Below are 18,212 nucleotides of genomic sequence, written 5' to 3'. Positions count from 1 at the left end.
GACTGCCTGAAACCTAGAGAGCAGACTGCCTGAAACCTAGAGAGCAGACTGTCTGAAACCTAGAGAGCAGACTGTCTGAAACCTAGAGAGCAGACTGCACGAAACCTAGAGAGCAGACTGCCTGAAACCTAGAGAGCAGACTGCCTGAAACCTAGAGAACAGACTGCCTGAACCCTAGAGAGCAGACTGCCTGAACCCTAGAGAGCAGACTGCCTGAAACCTAGACAGCAGACTGCCTGAAACCTAGAGAACAGACTGCCTGAAACCTAGAGAGCAGACTGCCTGAAAACTAGACAGCAGACTGCCTGAAACCTAGAGAGCAGACTGCCTGAAACCTAGAGAGCAGACTGCCTGAAAGAGCCTAGAGAGCAGACTGCCTGAAAGAGCCTAGAGAGCAGACTGCCTGAAACATAGAGAGCAGACTGCCTGAAACCTAGACAGCAGACTGCCTGAAACCTAGAGAACAGACTGCCTGAAACCTAGAGAGCAGACTGCCTGAACCCTAGAGAGCAGACTGCCTGAAACCTAGAGAGCAGACTGCCTGAAACCTAGAGAACAGACTGCCTGAAACCTAGAGAGCAGACTGCCTGAAACATCGAGAGCAGACTGCCTGAAACCTAGACAGCAGACTGCCTGAAACCTAGAGAACAGACTGCCTGAAACCTAGAGAGCAGACTGCCTGAAACCTAGAGAGCAGACTGCCTGAAACCTAGAGAGCAGACTGCCTGAAAGAGCCTAGAGAGCAGACTGCCTGAAACCTAGAGAGCAGACTGCCTGAAACCTAGAGAGCAGACTGCCTGAAACCTAGACAGCAGACTGCCTGAAACCTAGAGAACAGACTGCCTGAAACCTAGAGAACAGACTGCCTGAAACCTAGAGAGCAGACTGCCTGAACCCTAGAGAGCAGACTGCCTGAAACATCGAGAGCAGACTGCCTGAAACCTAGAGAACAGACTGCCTGAAACCTAGAGAGCAGACTGCCTGAAACATCGAGAGCAGACTGCCTGAAACATCGAGAGCAGACTGCCTGAAACCTAGACAGCAGACTGCCTGAAACCTAGAGAACAGACTGCCTGAAACCTAGAGAGCAGACTGCCTGAAACCTAGAGAGCAGACTGCCTGAAACCTAGAGAGCAGACTGCCTGAAAGAGCCTAGAGAGCAGACTGCCTGAAACCTAGAGAGCAGACTGCCTGAAACCTAGAGAGCAGACTGCCTGAAACCTAGACAGCAGACTGCCTGAAACCTAGAGAACAGACTGCCTGAAACCTAGAGAACAGACTGCCTGAAACCTAGAGAGCAGACTGCCTGAACCCTAGAGAGCAGACTGCCTGAACCCTAGAGAGCAGACTGCCTGAACCCTAGAGAGCAGACTGCCTGAAACCTAGAGAGCAGACTGCCTGAAACCTAGAGAGCAGACTGCCTGAAACCTAGAGAGCAGACTGCCTGAAACCTAGAGAGCAGACTGCCTGAAACCTAGAGAGCAGAATGCCTGAAACCTAGAGAGCAGACTGCCTGAAAGAGCCTAGAGAGCAGACTGCCTGAAACAGCCTAGAGAACAGACTGCCTGAAACCTAGAGAGCAGACTGCCTGAAACCTAGAGAGCAGACTGCCTGAAACCTAGAGAGCAGACTGCCTGAAACCTAGAGAGCAGACTGCCTGAAACCTAGAGAGCAGACTGTCTGAAACCTAGAGAGCAGACTGCACGAAACCTAGAGAGCAGACTGCCTGAAACCTAGAGAGCAGACTGCCTGAAACCTAGAGAACAGACTGCCTGAACCCTAGAGAGCAGACTGCCTGAACCCTAGAGAGCAGACTGCCTGAAACCTAGACAGCAGACTGCCTGAAACCTAGAGAACAGACTGCCTGAAACCTAGAGAGCAGAACGCCTGAACCCTAGAGAGCAGACTGCCTGAAACCTAGAGAGCAGACTGCCTGAAACCTAGACAGCAGACTGCCTGAAACCTAGAGAACAGACTGCCTGAAACCTAGAGAGCAGACTGCCTGAAACCTAGACAGCAGACTGCCTGAAACCTAGAGAGCAGACTGCCTGAAACCTAGAGAGCAGACTGCCTGAAACCTAGAGAGCAGACTGCCTGAAACCTAGAGAGCAGACTGCCTGAAACCTAGACAGCAGACTGCCTGAAAGAGCCTAGAGAGCAGACTGCCTGAAACCTAGAGAACAGACTGCCTGAAACCTAGAGAGCAGACTGCCTGAAACCTAGAGAGCAGACTGCCTGAAACCTAGAGAGCAGACTGCCTGAAAGAGCCTAGAGAGCAGACTGCCTGAAACCCAGAGAGCAGACTGCCTGAAACCTAGACAGCAGACTGCCTGAAACCTAGAGAACAGACTGCCTGAAACCTAGAGAGCAGACTGCCTGAACCCTAGAGAGCAGACTGCCTGAAACCTAGAGAGCAGACTGCCTGAAACCTAGACAGCAGACTGCCTGAAACCTAGAGAACAGACTGCCTGAAACCTAGAGAGCAGACTGCCTGAAACCTAGACAGCAGACTGCCTGAAACATAGAGAGCAGACTGCCTGAAACCTAGAGAGCAGACTGCCTGAAACCTAGACAGCAGACTGCCTGAAACCTAGACAGCAGACTGCCTGAAAGAGCCTAGAGAGCAGACTGCCTGAAACCTAGAGAGCAGACTGCCTGAAACATAGAGAGCAGACTGCCTGAAACATAGAGAGCAGACTGCCTGAAACCTAAACAGCAGACTGCCTGAAACAGCCTAGAGAACAGACTGCCTGAAACCTAGAGAGCAGACTGCCTGAACCCTAGAGAGCAGACTGCCTGAAACCTAGAGAGCAGACTGCCTGAAACCTAGAGAACAGACTGCCTGAAACCTAGAGAGCAGACTGCCTGAAACCTAGACAGCAGACTGCCTGAAACATCGAGAGCAGACTGCCTGAAACTTAGACAGCAGACTGCCTGAAACCTAGAGAACAGACTGCCTGAAACTTAGAGAGCAGACTGCCTGAAACCTAGAGCAGACTGCCTGAAACCTAGAGAGCAGACTGTCTGAAAGAGCCTAGAGAGCAGACTGCCTGAAAGAGCCTAGAAAGCAGACTGCCTGAAACCTAGAGAGCAGACTGCCTGAAACATAGAGAGCAGACTGCCTGAAACCTAGAGAGCAGACTGCCTGAAACCTAGAGAGCAGACTGCCTGAAACCTAGAGAGCAGACTGCCTGAACCCTAGAGAGCAGACTGCCTGAAACCTAGAGAGCAGACTGCCTGAAACCTAGAGAGCAGACTGCCTGAAACCTAGAGAGCAGACTGCCTGAAACCTAGAGAGCAGACTGCCTGAAACCTAGAGAGCAGACTGCCTGAAACCTAGAGAGCAGAATGCCTGAAACCTAGAGAGCAGACTGCCTGAAACAGCCTAGAGAACAGACTGCCTGAAACCTAGAGAGCAGACTGCCTGAAACCTAGAGAGCAGACTGCCTGAAACCTAGAGAACAGACTGCCTGAAACCTAGAGAACAGACTGCCTGAAACCTAGAGAGCAGACTGCCTGAAACCTAGAGCAGACTGCCTGAAACCTAGAGAGCAGACTGTCTGAAAGAGCCTAGAGAGCAGACTGCCTGAAAGAGCCTAGAAAGCAGACTGCCTGAAACCTAGAGAGCAGACTGCCTGAAACATAGAGAGCAGACTGCCTGAAACATAGAGAGCAGACTGCCTGAAACCTAGAGAACAGACTGCCTGAAACCTAGAGAGCAGACTGCCTGAAACCTAGAGAGCAGACTGCCTGAACCCTAGAGAGCAGACTGCCTGAAACCTAGAGAGCAGACTGCCTGAAACATAGAGAGCAGACTGCCTGAAACATAGAGAGCAGACTGCCTGAAACCTAAACAGCAGACTGCCTGAAACAGCCTAGAGAACAGACTGCCTGAAACCTAGAGAGCAGACTGCCTGAACCCTAGAGAGCAGACTGCCTGAAACCTAGAGAGCAGACTGCCTGAAACCTAGAGAACAGACTGCCTGAAACCTAGAGAGCAGACTGCCTGAAACCTAGACAGCAGACTGCCTGAAACATCGAGAGCAGACTGCCTGAAACTTAGACAGCAGACTGCCTGAAACCTAGAGAACAGACTGCCTGAAACTTAGAGAGCAGACTGCCTGAAACCTAGAGCAGACTGCCTGAAACCTAGAGAGCAGACTGTCTGAAAGAGCCTAGAGAGCAGACTGCCTGAAAGAGCCTAGAAAGCAGACTGCCTGAAACCTAGAGAGCAGACTGCCTGAAACATAGAGAGCAGACTGCCTGAAACCTAGAGAGCAGACTGCCTGAAACCTAGAGAGCAGACTGCCTGAAACCTAGAGAGCAGACTGCCTGAACCCTAGAGAGCAGACTGCCTGAAACCTAGAGAGCAGACTGCCTGAAACCTAGAGAGCAGACTGCCTGAAACCTAGAGAGCAGACTGCCTGAAACCTAGAGAGCAGACTGCCTGAAACCTAGAGAGCAGACTGCCTGAAACCTAGAGAGCAGAATGCCTGAAACCTAGAGAGCAGACTGCCTGAAACAGCCTAGAGAACAGACTGCCTGAAACCTAGAGAGCAGACTGCCTGAAACCTAGAGAGCAGACTGCCTGAAACCTAGAGAACAGACTGCCTGAAACCTAGAGAACAGACTGCCTGAAACCTAGAGAGCAGACTGCCTGAAACCTAGAGCAGACTGCCTGAAACCTAGAGAGCAGACTGTCTGAAAGAGCCTAGAGAGCAGACTGCCTGAAAGAGCCTAGAAAGCAGACTGCCTGAAACCTAGAGAGCAGACTGCCTGAAACATAGAGAGCAGACTGCCTGAAACATAGAGAGCAGACTGCCTGAAACCTAGAGAACAGACTGCCTGAAACCTAGAGAGCAGACTGCCTGAAACCTAGAGAGCAGACTGCCTGAACCCTAGAGAGCAGACTGCCTGAAACCTAGAGAGCAGACTGCCTGAAACCTAGAGAGCAGACTGCCTGAAACCTAGAGAGCAGACTGCCTGAAACCTAGAGAGCAGACTGCCTGAAACCTAGAGAGCAGACTGCCTGAAACCTAGAGAGCAGACTGCCTGAAAGAGCCTAGAGAGCAGACTGCCTGAAACAGCCTAGAGAACAGACTGCCTGAAACAGCCTAGAGAACAGACTGCCTGAAACCTAGAGAGCAGACTGCCTGAAACCTAGAAAGCAGACTGCCTGAAACCTAGAGAGCAGACTGCCTGAAACCTAGAGAGCAGACTGCCTGAAACCTAGAGAGCAGACTGCCTGAAACCTAGAGAGCAGACTGCCTGAAACCTAGAGAGCAGACTGTCTGAAACCTAGAGAGCAGACTGCACGAAACCTAGAGAGCAGACTGCCTGAAACCTAGAGAGCAGACTGCCTGAAACCTAGAGAACAGACTGCCTGAACCCTAGAGAGCAGACTGCCTGAACCCTAGAGAGCAGACTGCCTGAAACCTAGAGAGCAGACTGCCTGAAACCTAGAGAGCAGACTGCCTGAAACCTAGACAGCAGACTGCCTGAAACCTAGAGAACAGACTGCCTGAAACCTAGACAGCAGACTGCCTGAAACCTAGAGAGCAGACTGCCTGAAACCTAGAGAGCAGACTGCCTGAAACCTAGAGAGCAGACTGCCTGAAACCTAGACAGCAGACTGCCTGAAAGAGCCTAGAGAGCAGACTGCCTGAACCTAGAGAACAGACTGCCTGAAACCTAGAGAGCAGACTGCCTGAAACCTAGACAGCAGACTGCCTGAAACATCGAGAGCAGACTGCATGAAACTTAGACAGCAGACTGCCTGAAACCTAGAGAACAGACTGCCTGAAACCTAGAGCAGACTGCCTGAAACCTAGAGAGCAGACTGTCTGAAAGAGCCTAGAGAGCAGACTGCCTGAAAGAGCCTAGAAAGCAGACTGCCTGAAACCTAGAGAGCAGACTGCCTGAAACATAGAGAGCAGACTGCCTGAAACCTAGAGAGCAGACTGCCTGAAACCTAGAGAGCAGACTGCCTGAAACCTAGAGAGCAGACTGCCTGAAACCTAGAGAGCAGACTGCCTGAAACCTAGAGAGCAGACTGCCTGAAACCTAGAGAGCAGACTGCCTGAAACCTAGAGAGCAGACTGCCTGAAACCTAGAGAGCAGACTGCCTGAAACCTAGAGAGCAGACTGCCTGAAACAGCCTAGAGAACAGACTGCCTGAAACAGCCTAGAGAACAGACTGCCTGAAACCTAGAGAGCAGACTGCCTGAAACCTAGAGAGCAGACTGCCTGAAACCTAGAGAGCAGACTGCCTGAAACCTAGAGAGCAGACTGCCTGAAACCTAGAGAGCAGACTGCCTGAAACCTAGAGAGCAGACTGCCTGAAACCTAGAGAGCAGACTGCCTGAAACCTAGAGAGCAGACTGCCTGAAACCTAGAGAGCAGACTGCCTGAAACCTAGAGAGCAGACTGCCTGAAACAGCCTAGAGAACAGACTGCCTGAAACAGCCTAGAGAACAGACTGCCTGAAACAGCCTAGAGAACAGACTGCCTGAAACCTAGAGAGCAGACTGCCTGAAACCTAGAGAGCAGACTGCCTGAAACCTAGAGAGCAGACTGCCTGAAACCTAGAGAGCAGACTGCCTGAAACCTAGAGAGCAGACTGCCTGAAACCTAGAGAGCAGACTGCCTGAAACCTAGAGAGCAGACTGCCTGAAACCTAGAGAGCAGACTGCCTGAAACCTAGAGAGCAGACTGTCTGAAACCTAGAGAGCAGACTGCACGAAACCTAGAGAGCAGACTGCCTGAAACCTAGAGAGCAGACTGCCTGAAACCTAGAGAACAGACTGCCTGAACCCTAGAGAGCAGACTGCCTGAACCCTAGAGAGCAGACTGCCTGAAACCTAGACAGCAGACTGCCTGAAACCTAGAGAACAGACTGCCTGAAACCTAGAGAGCAGACTGCCTGAAAACTAGACAGCAGACTGCCTGAAACATAGAGAGCAGACTGCCTGAAACCTAGAGAGCAGACTGCCTGAAAGAGCCTAGAGAGCAGACTGCCTGAAAGAGCCTAGAGAGCAGACTGCCTGAAACATAGAGAGCAGACTGCCTGAAACCTAGACAGCAGACTGCCTGAAACCTAGAGAACAGACTGCCTGAAACCTAGAGAGCAGACTGCCTGAAACCTAGAGAGCAGACTGCCTGAAACCTAGAGAGCAGACTGCCTGAAACCTAGAGAACAGACTGCCTGAAACCTAGAGAGCAGACTGCCTGAAACATCGAGAGCAGACTGCCTGAAACCTAGACAGCAGACTGCCTGAAACCTAGAGAACAGACTGCCTGAAACCTAGAGAGCAGACTGCCTGAAACCTAGAGAGCAGACTGCCTGAAACCTAGAGAGCAGACTGCCTGAAAGAGCCTAGAGAGCAGACTGCCTGAAACCTAGAGAGCAGACTGCCTGAAACCTAGAGAGCAGACTGCCTGAAACCTAGACAGCAGACTGCCTGAAACCTAGAGAACAGACTGCCTGAAACCTAGAGAACAGACTGCCTGAAACCTAGAGAGCAGACTGCCTGAACCCTAGAGAGCAGACTGCCTGAAACCTAGAGAGCAGACTGCCTGAAACCTAGAGAGCAGACTGCCTGAAACCTAGAGAGCAGACTGCCTGAAACCTAGAGAGCAGACTGCCTGAAACCTAGAGAGCAGACTGCCTGAAACCTAGAGAGCAGACTGCCTGAAACCTAGAGAGCAGACTGCCTGAAACCTAGAGAGCAGACTGCCTGAAACTTAGAGAGCAGACTGCCTGAAACCTAGAGAGCAGACTGCCTGAAACCTAGAGAGCATACTGCCTGAAACATAGAGAGCAGACTGCCTGAAACATAGAGAGCAGACTGCCTGAAACCTAGAGAGCAGACTGCCTGAAACATAGAGAGCAGACTGCCTGGAACCTAGAGAACAGACTGCCTGAAACATAGAGAGCAGACTGCCTGAAACATAGAGAACAGACTGCCTGAAACATAGAGAGCAGACTGCCTGAACCCTAGAGAGCAGACTGCCTGAACCCTAGAGAGCAGACTGCCTGAAACCTAGAGAGCAGACTGCCTGAAACCAGGCCTAAAGAGCAGACTGCCTTAAACCAGGCCTAAAGAGCAGACTGCCTTAAACCAGGCCTAAAGAGCAGACTGCCTTAAACCAGCCCTAAAGAGCAAACTGCCTTAAACCTAGAGAGCAGACTGCCTGATACCTAGAAAGCAGACTGCCTGAAACCAGGCCTAGAGAGCAGACTGCCTTAAACCAGGCCTAGAGAGCAGACTGCCTTAAACCAGGCCTAGAGAGCAGACTGCCTTAAACCAGGCCTAGAGAGCAGACTGTCTGAAACCAGGCCTAGAGAGCAGACTGTCTGAAACCAGGCCTAGAGAGCAGACTGCCTTAAACCAGGCCTAGAGAGCAGACTGTCTGAAACCAGGCCTAAATGTAGCGATCTAGTGTACCACAGCTGGTGCATTCTAATGATCTACGGTAGCCTGCATGTTTCTGTGAACTGCCCCTGGCACGATATACTACGCAGGTATAATGTTATCAGCTACACCTGGGTAACACCCCTGCTATTCTACTTCACCCTGATGAACTGCAGTCTGTTCATTTACCAGAGTTTATAACAAACACATCTTAAATCTCCATTTATAATTATAAACAACCAATCAGAATACGGACATGCCTAATCAAAAAGGGGGAATCCATTTTTTCTCCCTCGCTCTTCCCTCTTCCATCCCGTCCTTCCATTCCCATTGGCTGTAGCATACCTGGTCCGCGGAGGTTTTCATCCAACTACGTAGCCGAAGAGCTGACATATAAACAAGCTGTTTGAGCAGATAAAAAGTACTTCGATGTGATGACGAAGATGTATTTCTTATTCAAAGCTTTGAAAAAAAATGGCCCCTGATATTTTTCCGGCAAAGATTTGCTGCCTCATCTGTAGAACTGGCAGCTAAAAGAAAACTGTGGGTCAGGAGGAGACGAGCGCCCAGACGTAGATTTATGTAGGAGGAGGAGGGAGAAGAAAGTGTACATTATATCTGCATTAATCTGTTCTCCAGTCAACAGTCAATGAGTTGGTGGCAGACGGGAGAAGAAGGAAACTGTTGTGCAGAGAGGAGACGTCGTCTGATTGTTCTGTTTTTAATACCAGGAGGACGAAAGGGACGACGAGACAGACCTCAAAGAGACCGACCCCAAAGAGAGACCGACCCCACAGAGAGACCGACCCCACAGAGAGACCGACCCCACAGAGAGACCGACCCCAAAGAGAGACCGACCCCACAGAGAGACCGACCCCACAGAGAGACCGACCCCACAGAGAGACCGACCCCACAGAGAGACCGACCCCACAGAGAGACCGACCACACAGAGAGACCGACCCCACAGAGAGACCGATCCCAAAGAGAGACCGACCCCACAGAGAGACCGACCCCACAGAGAGACCGACCCCACAGAGAGACCGACCCCACAGAGAGACCGACCCCACAGAGAGACCGACCCCACAGAGAGACCGACCCCAAAGAGAGACCGACCCCAAAGAGAGACCGACCCCAAAGAGAGACCGACCCCACAGAGAGACCGACCCCACAGAGAGACCGACCCCACAGAGAGACCGACCCCACAGAGAGACCGACCCCACAGAGAGACCGACCCCACAGAGAGACCGACCCCACAGAGAGACCGACCCCACAGAGAGACCGACCCCACAGAGAGACCGACCCCACAGAGAGACCGACCCCAAAGAGAGACCGACCCCAAAGAGAGACCGACCCCACAGAGAGACCGACCCCACAGAGAGACCGACCCCACAGAGAGACCGACCCCACAGAGAGACCGACCCCACAGAGAGACCGACCCCAAAGAGAGACCGACCCCACAGAGAGACCGACCCCACAGAGAGACCGACCCCACAGAGAGACCGGACCCCAAAGAGAGACCGATCCCACAGAGAGACCGACCCCACAGAGAGACCGACCCCACAGAGAGACCGACCCCAAAGAGAAACAACACTACAGATGACATTCATGAAAAGGAGTCCAAGTCTTTCTTAAATGACACCCTATTCCCTTTATAGCGCACTACTTTTTTTTGACCGGGGTCAATAGGTCAAAGGTAGTATACTATAAAAGGACGTCACCCAAATGGAGCACTCAGAATAAAAGCCTGAAAGCAGGATATTGCTGATAGTGAGATATGCTGCATATTGAGATTATTAATAAATCAACACCTCTATCCAAAAAGCAACTCACATCCCTAATAGAGAAACCACCGGTACAGACTAATAGAGGACCCACCGGTACAGACTAACAGAGGAACCACCGGTACAGACTAACAGAGGAACCACCGGTACAGACTAATAGAGGAACCACCGGTACAGACTAATAGAGGACCCACCGGTACAGACTAATAGAGGACCCACCGGTACAGACTAATAGAGGAACCACCGGTACAGACTAATAGAGGAACCACCGGTACAGACTAATAGAGGACCCACCGGTACAGACTAACAGAGGAACCACCGGTACAGACTAATAGAGGAACCACCGGTACAGACTAATAGAGGACCCACCGGTACAGACTAATAGAGGAACCACCGGTACAGACTAATAGAGGAACCACCGGTACAGACTAATAGAGGAACCACCGGTACAGACTAATAGAGGACCCACCGGTACAGACTAATAGAGGACCCACCGGTACAGACTAATAGAGGACCCACCGGTACAGACTAATAGAGGAACCACCGGTACAGACTAATAGAGGAACCACCGGTACAGACTAATAGAGGACCCACCGGTACAGACTAATAGAGGAACCACCGGTACAGACTAATAGAGGAACCACCGGTACAGACTAATAGAGGAACCACCGGTACAGACTAATAGAGGAACCACCGGTACAGACTAATAGAGGGACCACCGGTACAGACTAATAGAGGAACCACCGGTACAGACTAACAGAGGAACCACCGGTACAGACTAATAGAGGAACCACCGGTACAGACTAATAGAGGAACCACCGGTACAGACTAATAGAGGAACCACCGGTACAGACTAATAGAGGAACCACCGGTACAGACTAATAGAGGAACCACCGGTACAGACTAATAGAGGAACCACCGGTACAGACTAATAGAGGAACCACCGGTACAGACTAATAGAGGAACCACCGGTACAGACTAATAGAGGAACCACCGGTACAGACTAATAGAGGAACCACCAGTACAGACCGCCTCTAGAACAATGTTCTGGGAACATACCATCAACTGAAATGTCTGTCCGTTGTCATTTCTATTCCATACCTCAGACTTCACCCGCTTCAAATAAAGGTAAAATAAGAATAAAGAGATAAGAGAGTCCTACCTTTCTGCATTGGTCTGCCTCACTGAAGCTCTCAGAGTCGTCGTACAGGCTGTCTCCGGAACTCTCCATCATCAGACCGACCCCGTCATCTAGAATCTCCTCTGGAACAGGAAGAACGTAAACAACACATCAGACAGACCACGGTGACGTAGCTGTCCAGAATCTCCTCTGAAACAGGAAGAACATAAACAACACATCAGACAGACCACGGTGACGTAGCTGTCCAGAATCTCCTCTGGAACAGGAAGAACGTAAACAACACATCAGACCGACCACGGTGACGTAGCTGTCCAGAATCTCCTCTGGAACAGGAAGAACGTAAACAACACATCAGACAGACCACGGTGACGTAGCTGTCCAGAATCTCCTCTGAAACAGGAAGAACGTAAACAACACATCAGACAGACCACGGTGACGTAGCTGTCCAGAATCTCCTCTGGAACAGGAAGAACGTAAACAACACATCAGACAGACCACGGTGACGTAGCTGTCCAGAATCTCCTCTGGAACAGGAAGAACGTAAACAACACATCAGACCGACCACGGTGACGTAGCTGTCCAGAATCTCCTCTGGAACAGGAAGAACGTAAACAACACATCAGACAGACCACGGTGACGTAGCTGTCCAGAATCTCCTCTGGAACAGGAAGAACGTAAACAACACATCAGACAGACCACGGTGACGTAGCTGTCCAGAATCTCCTCTGGAACAGGAAGAACGTAAACAACACATCAGACAGACCACGGTGACGTAGCTGTCCAGAATCTCCTCTGGAACAGGAAGAACGTAAACAACACATCAGACAGACCACGGTGACGTAGCTGTCCAGAATCTCCTCTGGAACAGGAAGAACGTAAACAACACATCAGACAGACCACGGTGACGTAGCTGTCCAGAATCTCCTCTGGAACAGGAAGAACGTAAACAACACATCAGACCGACCACGGTGACGTAGCTGTCCAGAATCTCCTCTGGAACAGGAAGAACGTAAACAACACATCAGACAGACCACGGTGACGTAGCTGTCCAGAATCTCCTCTGAAACAGGAAGAACGTAAACAACACATCAGACCGACCACGGTGACGTAGCTGTCCAGAATCTCCTCTGGAACAGGAAGAACGTAAACAACACATCAGACCGACCACGGTGACGTAGCTGTCCAGAATCTCCTCTGGAACAGGAAGAACGTAAACAACACATCAGACCGACCACGGTGACGTAGCTGTCCAGAATCTCCTCTGGAACAGGAAGAACGTAAACAACACATCAGACCGACCACGGTGACGTAGCTGTCCAGAATCTCCTCTGGAACAGGAAGAACGTAAACAACACATCAGACCGACCACGGTGACGTAGCTGTCCAGAATCTCCTCTGGAACAGGAAGAACGTAAACAACACATCAGACCGACCACGGTGACGTAGCTGTCCAGAATCTCCTCTGGAACAGGAAGAACGTAAACAACACATCAGACCGACCACGGTGACGTAGCTGTCCAGAATCTCCTCTGGAACAGGAAGAACGTAAACAACACATCAGACCGACCACGGTGACGTAGCTGTCCAGAATCTCCTCTGGAACAGGAAGAACGTAAACAACACATCAGACCGACCACGGTGACGTAGCTGTCCAGAATCTCCTCTGGAACAGGAAGAACGTAAACAACACATCAGACCGACCACGGTGACGTAGCTGTCCAGAATCTCCTCTGGAACAGGAAGAACGTAAACAACACATCAGACCGACCACGGTGACGTAGCTGTCCAGAATCTCCTCTGGAACAGGAAGAACGTAAACAACACATCAGACCGACCACGGTGACGTAGCTGTCCAGAATCTCCTCTGGAACAGGAAGAACGTAAACAACACATCAGACAGACCACGGTGACGTAGCTGTCCAGAATCTCCTCTGGAACAGGAAGAACGTAAACAACACATCAGACCGACCACGGTGACGTAGCTGTCCAGAATCTCCTCTGGAACAGGAAGAACGTAAACAACACATCAGACCGACCACGGTGACGTAGCTGTCCAGAATCTCCTCTGGAACAGGAAGAACGTAAACAACACATCAGACCGACCACGGTGACGTAGCTGTCCAGAATCTCCTCTGGAACAGGAAGAACGTAAACAACACATCAGACCGACCACGGTGACGTAGCTGTCCAGAATCTCCTCTGGAACAGGAAGAACGTAAACAACACATCAGACCGACCACGGTGACGTAGCTGTCCAGAATCTCCTCTGGAACAGGAAGAACGTAAACAACACATCAGACCGACCACGGTGACGTAGCTGTCCAGAATCTCCTCTGGAACAGGAAGAACGTAAACAACACATCAGACCGACCACGGTGACGTAGCTGTCCAGAATCTCCTCTGGAACAGGAAGAACGTAAACAACACATCAGACCGACCACGGTGACGTAGCTGTCCAGAATCTCCTCTGGAACAGGAAGAACGTAAACAACACATCAGACCGACCACGGTGACGTAGCTGTCCAGAATCTCCTCTGGAACAGGAAGAACGTAAACAACACATCAGACCGACCACGGTGACGTAGCTGTCCAGAATCTCCTCTGGAACAGGAAGAACGTAAACAACACATCAGACCGACCACGGTGACGTAGCTGTCCAGAATCTCCTCTGGAACAGGAAGAACGTAAACAACACATCAGACCGACCACGGTGACGTAGCTGTCCAGAATCTCCTCTGGAACAGGAAGAACGTAAACAACACATCAGACCGACCACGGTGACGTAGCTGTCCAGAATCTCCTCTGGAACAGGAAGAACGTAAACAACACATCAGACCGACCACGGTGACGTAGCTGTCCAGAATCTCCTCTGGAACAGGAAGAACGTAAACAACACATCAGACCGACCACGGTGACGTAGCTGTCCAGAATCTCCTCTGGAACAGGAAGAACGTAAACAACACATCAGACCGACCACGGTGACGTAGCTGTCCAGAATCTCCTCTGGAACAGGAAGAACGTAAACAACACATCAGACCGACCACGGTGACGTAGCTGTCCAGAATCTCCTCTGGAACAGGAAGAACGTAAACAACACATCAGACCGACCACGGTGACGTAGCTGTCCAGAATCTCCTCTGGAACAGGAAGAACGTAAACAACACATCAGACCGACCACGGTGACGTAGCTGTCCAGAATCTCCTCTGGAACAGGAAGAACGTAAACAACACATCAGACCGACCACGGTGACGTAGCTGTCCAGAATCTCCTCTGGAACAGGAAGAACGTAAACAACACATCAGACCGACCACGGTGACGTAGCTGTCCAGAATCTCCTCTGGAACAGGAAGAACGTAAACAACACATCAGACCGACCACGGTGACGTAGCTGTCCAGAATCTCCTCTGGAACAGGAAGAACGTAAACAACACATCAGACCGACCACGGTGACGTAGCTGTCCAGAATCTCCTCTGGAACAGGAAGAACGTAAACAACACATCAGACAGACCACGGTGACGTAGCTGTCCAGAATCTCCTCTGGAACAGGAAGAACGTAAACAACACATCAGACCGACCACGGTGACGTAGCTGTCCAGAATCTCCTCTGGAACAGGAAGAACGTAAACAACACATCAGACCGACCACGGTGACGTAGCTGTCCAGAATCTCCTCTGGAACAGGAAGAACGTAAACAACACATCAGACCGACCACGGTGACGTAGCTGTCCAGAATCTCCTCTGGAACAGGAAGAACGTAAACAACACATCAGACAGACCACGGTGACGTAGCTGTCCAGAATCTCCTCTGGAACAGGAAGAACGTAAACAACACATCAGACCGACCACGGTGACGTAGCTGTCCAGAATCTCCTCTGGAACAGGAAGAACGTAAACAACACATCAGACCGACCACGGTGACGTAGCTGTCCAGAATCTCCTCTGGAACAGGAAGAACGTAAACAACACATCAGACAGACCACGGTGACGTAGCTGTCCAGAATCTCCTCTGGAACAGGAAGAACGTAAACAACACATCAGACAGACCACGGTGACGTAGCTGTCCAGAATCTCCTCTGGAACAGGAAGAACGTAAACAACACATCAGACCGACCACGGTGACGTAGCTGTCCAGAATCTCCTCTGGAACAGGAAGAACGTAAACAACACATCAGACCGACCACGGTGACGTAGCTGTCCAGAATCTCCTCTGGAACAGGAAGAACGTAAACAACACATCAGACAGACCACGGTGACGTAGCTGTCCAGAATCTCCTCTGGAACAGGAAGAACGTAAACAACACATCAGACCGACCACGGTGACGTAGCTGTCCAGAATCTCCTCTGGAACAGGAAGAACGTAAACAACACATCAGACAGACCACGGTGACGTAGCTGTCCAGAATCTCCTCTGGAACAGGAAGAACGTAAACAACACATCAGACCGACCACGGTGACGTAGCTGTCCAGAATCTCCTCTGGAACAGGAAGAACGTAAACAACACATCAGACAGACCACGGTGACGTAGCTGTCCAGAATCTCCTCTGGAACAGGAAGAACGTAAACAACACATCAGACCGACCACGGTGACGTAGCTGTCCAGAATCTCCTCTGGAACAGGAAGAACGTAAACAACACATCAGACAGACCACGGTGACGTAGCTGTCCAGAATCTCCTCTGGAACAGGAAGAACGTAAACAACACATCAGACCGACCACGGTGACGTAGCTGTCCAGAATCTCCTCTGGAACAGGAAGAACGTAAACAACACATCAGACCGACCACGGTGACGTAGCTGTCCAGAATCTCCTCTGGAACAGGAAGAACGTAAACAACACATCAGACCGACCACGGTGACGTAGCTGTCCAGAATCTCCTCTGGAACAGGAAGAACGTAAACAACACATCAGACCGACCACGGTGACGTAGCTGTCCAGAATCTCCTCTGGAACAGGAAGAACGTAAACAACACATCAGACCGACCACGGTGACGTAGCTGTCCAGAATCTCCTCTGGAACAGGAAGAACGTAAACAACACATCAGACAGACCACGGTGACGTAGCTGTCCAGAATCTCCTCTGGAACAGGAAGAACGTAAACAACACATCAGACCGACCACGGTGACGTAGCTGTCCAGAATCTCCTCTGGAACAGGAAGAACGTAAACAACACATCAGACCGACCACGGTGACGTAGCTGTCCAGAATCTCCTCTGGAACAGGAAGAACGTAAACAACACATCAGACCGACCACGGTGACGTAGCTGTCCAGAATCTCCTCTGGAACAGGAAGAACGTAAACAACACATCAGACCGACCACGGTGACGTAGCTGTCCAGAATCTCCTCTGGAACAGGAAGAACGTAAACAACACATCAGACAGACCACGGTGACGTAGCTGTCCAGAATCTCCTCTGGAACAGGAAGAACGTAAACAACACATCAGACCGACCACGGTGACGTAGCTGTCCAGAATCTCCTCTGGAACAGGAAGAACGTAAACAACACATCAGACAGACCACGGTGACGTAGCTGTCCAGAATCTCCTCTGGAACAGGAAGAACGTAAACAACACATCAGACAGACCACGGTGACGTAGCTGTCCAGAATCTCCTCTGGAACAGGAAGAACGTAAACAACACATCAGACCGACCACGGTGACGTAGCTGTCCAGAATCTCCTCTGGAACAGGAAGAACGTAAACAACACATCAGACCGACCACGGTGACGTAGCTGTCCAGAATCTCCTCTGGAACAGGAAGAACGTAAACAACACATCAGACAGACCACGGTGACGTAGCTGTCCAGAATCTCCTCTGGAACAGGAAGAACGTAAACAACACATCAGACCGACCACGGTGACGTAGCTGTCCAGAATCTCCTCTGGAACAGGAAGAACGTAAACAACACATCAGACCGACCACGGTGACGTAGCTGTCCAGAATCTCCTCTGGAACAGGAAGAACGTAAACAACACATCAGACCGACCACGGTGACGTAGCTGTCCAGAATCTCCTCTGGAACAGGAAGAACGTAAACAACACATCAGACCGACCACGGTGACGTAGCTGTCCAGAATCTCCTCTGGAACAGGAAGAACGTAAACAACACATCAGACCGACCACGGTGACGTAGCTGTCCAGAATCTCCTCTGGAACAGGAAGAACGTAAACAACACATCAGACCGACCACGGTGACGTAGCTGTCCAGAATCTCCTCTGGAACAGGAAGAACGTAAACAACACATCAGACCGACCACGGTGACGTAGCTGTCCAGAATCTCCTCTGGAACAGGAAGAACGTAAACAACACATCAGACAGACCACGGTGACGTAGCTGTCCAGAATCTCCTCTGGAACAGGAAGAACGTAAACAACACATCAGACCGACCACGGTGACGTAGCTGTCCAGAATCTCCTCTGGAACAGGAAGAACGTAAACAACACATCAGACCGACCACGGTGACGTAGCTGTCCAGAATCTCCTCTGGAACAGGAAGAACGTAAACAACACATCAGACCGACCACGGTGACGTAGCTGTCCAGAATCTCCTCTGGAACAGGAAGAACGTAAACAACACATCAGACCGACCACGGTGACGTAGCTGTCCAGAATCTCCTCTGGAACAGGAAGAACGTAAACAACACATCAGACCGACCACGGTGACGTAGCTGTCCAGAATCTCCTCTGGAACAGGAAGAACGTAAACAACACATCAGACCGACCACGGTGACGTAGCTGTCCAGCTAGCATAATAATATCACCGGTATTCCAAATGGCACCCTAGTCAGTACACTACTTTTGACCCGGGCCCCATAAGGTGTAGGCTGTGAATAGGGAATAGGTATTTGGGATGCAGACCGACCATATCCTGG

General features: G+C 50.8%; 1 protein-coding gene across 6 annotated transcripts in view; it reads right to left on the bottom strand.

Moving 5' to 3' along the window:
- LOC139548411 (rho guanine nucleotide exchange factor TIAM1-like) overlaps positions 1 to 18,212 on the bottom strand; it is a 219,770-nt gene that overhangs the window by 65,130 nt on the left and 136,428 nt on the right. For all 6 annotated transcript variants that reach the window (XM_071358094.1, XM_071358091.1, XM_071358090.1 and 3 more), the window contains one exon: positions 11,358 to 11,458. In XM_071358094.1, coding sequence (XP_071214195.1) covers positions 11,358 to 11,458 — 101 coding nt within the window. The remainder of the gene's footprint in view (positions 1 to 11,357; positions 11,459 to 18,212) is intronic.

This window comes from Salvelinus alpinus, chromosome 21 (genome assembly GCF_045679555.1).
Source record: "Salvelinus alpinus chromosome 21, SLU_Salpinus.1, whole genome shotgun sequence".
NCBI classification, from domain to species: domain Eukaryota; kingdom Metazoa; phylum Chordata; class Actinopteri; order Salmoniformes; family Salmonidae; genus Salvelinus; species Salvelinus alpinus.
Note: the sequence above shows the minus strand (reverse complement) of the source record. Positions and strands in the feature narration are given on the sequence as shown.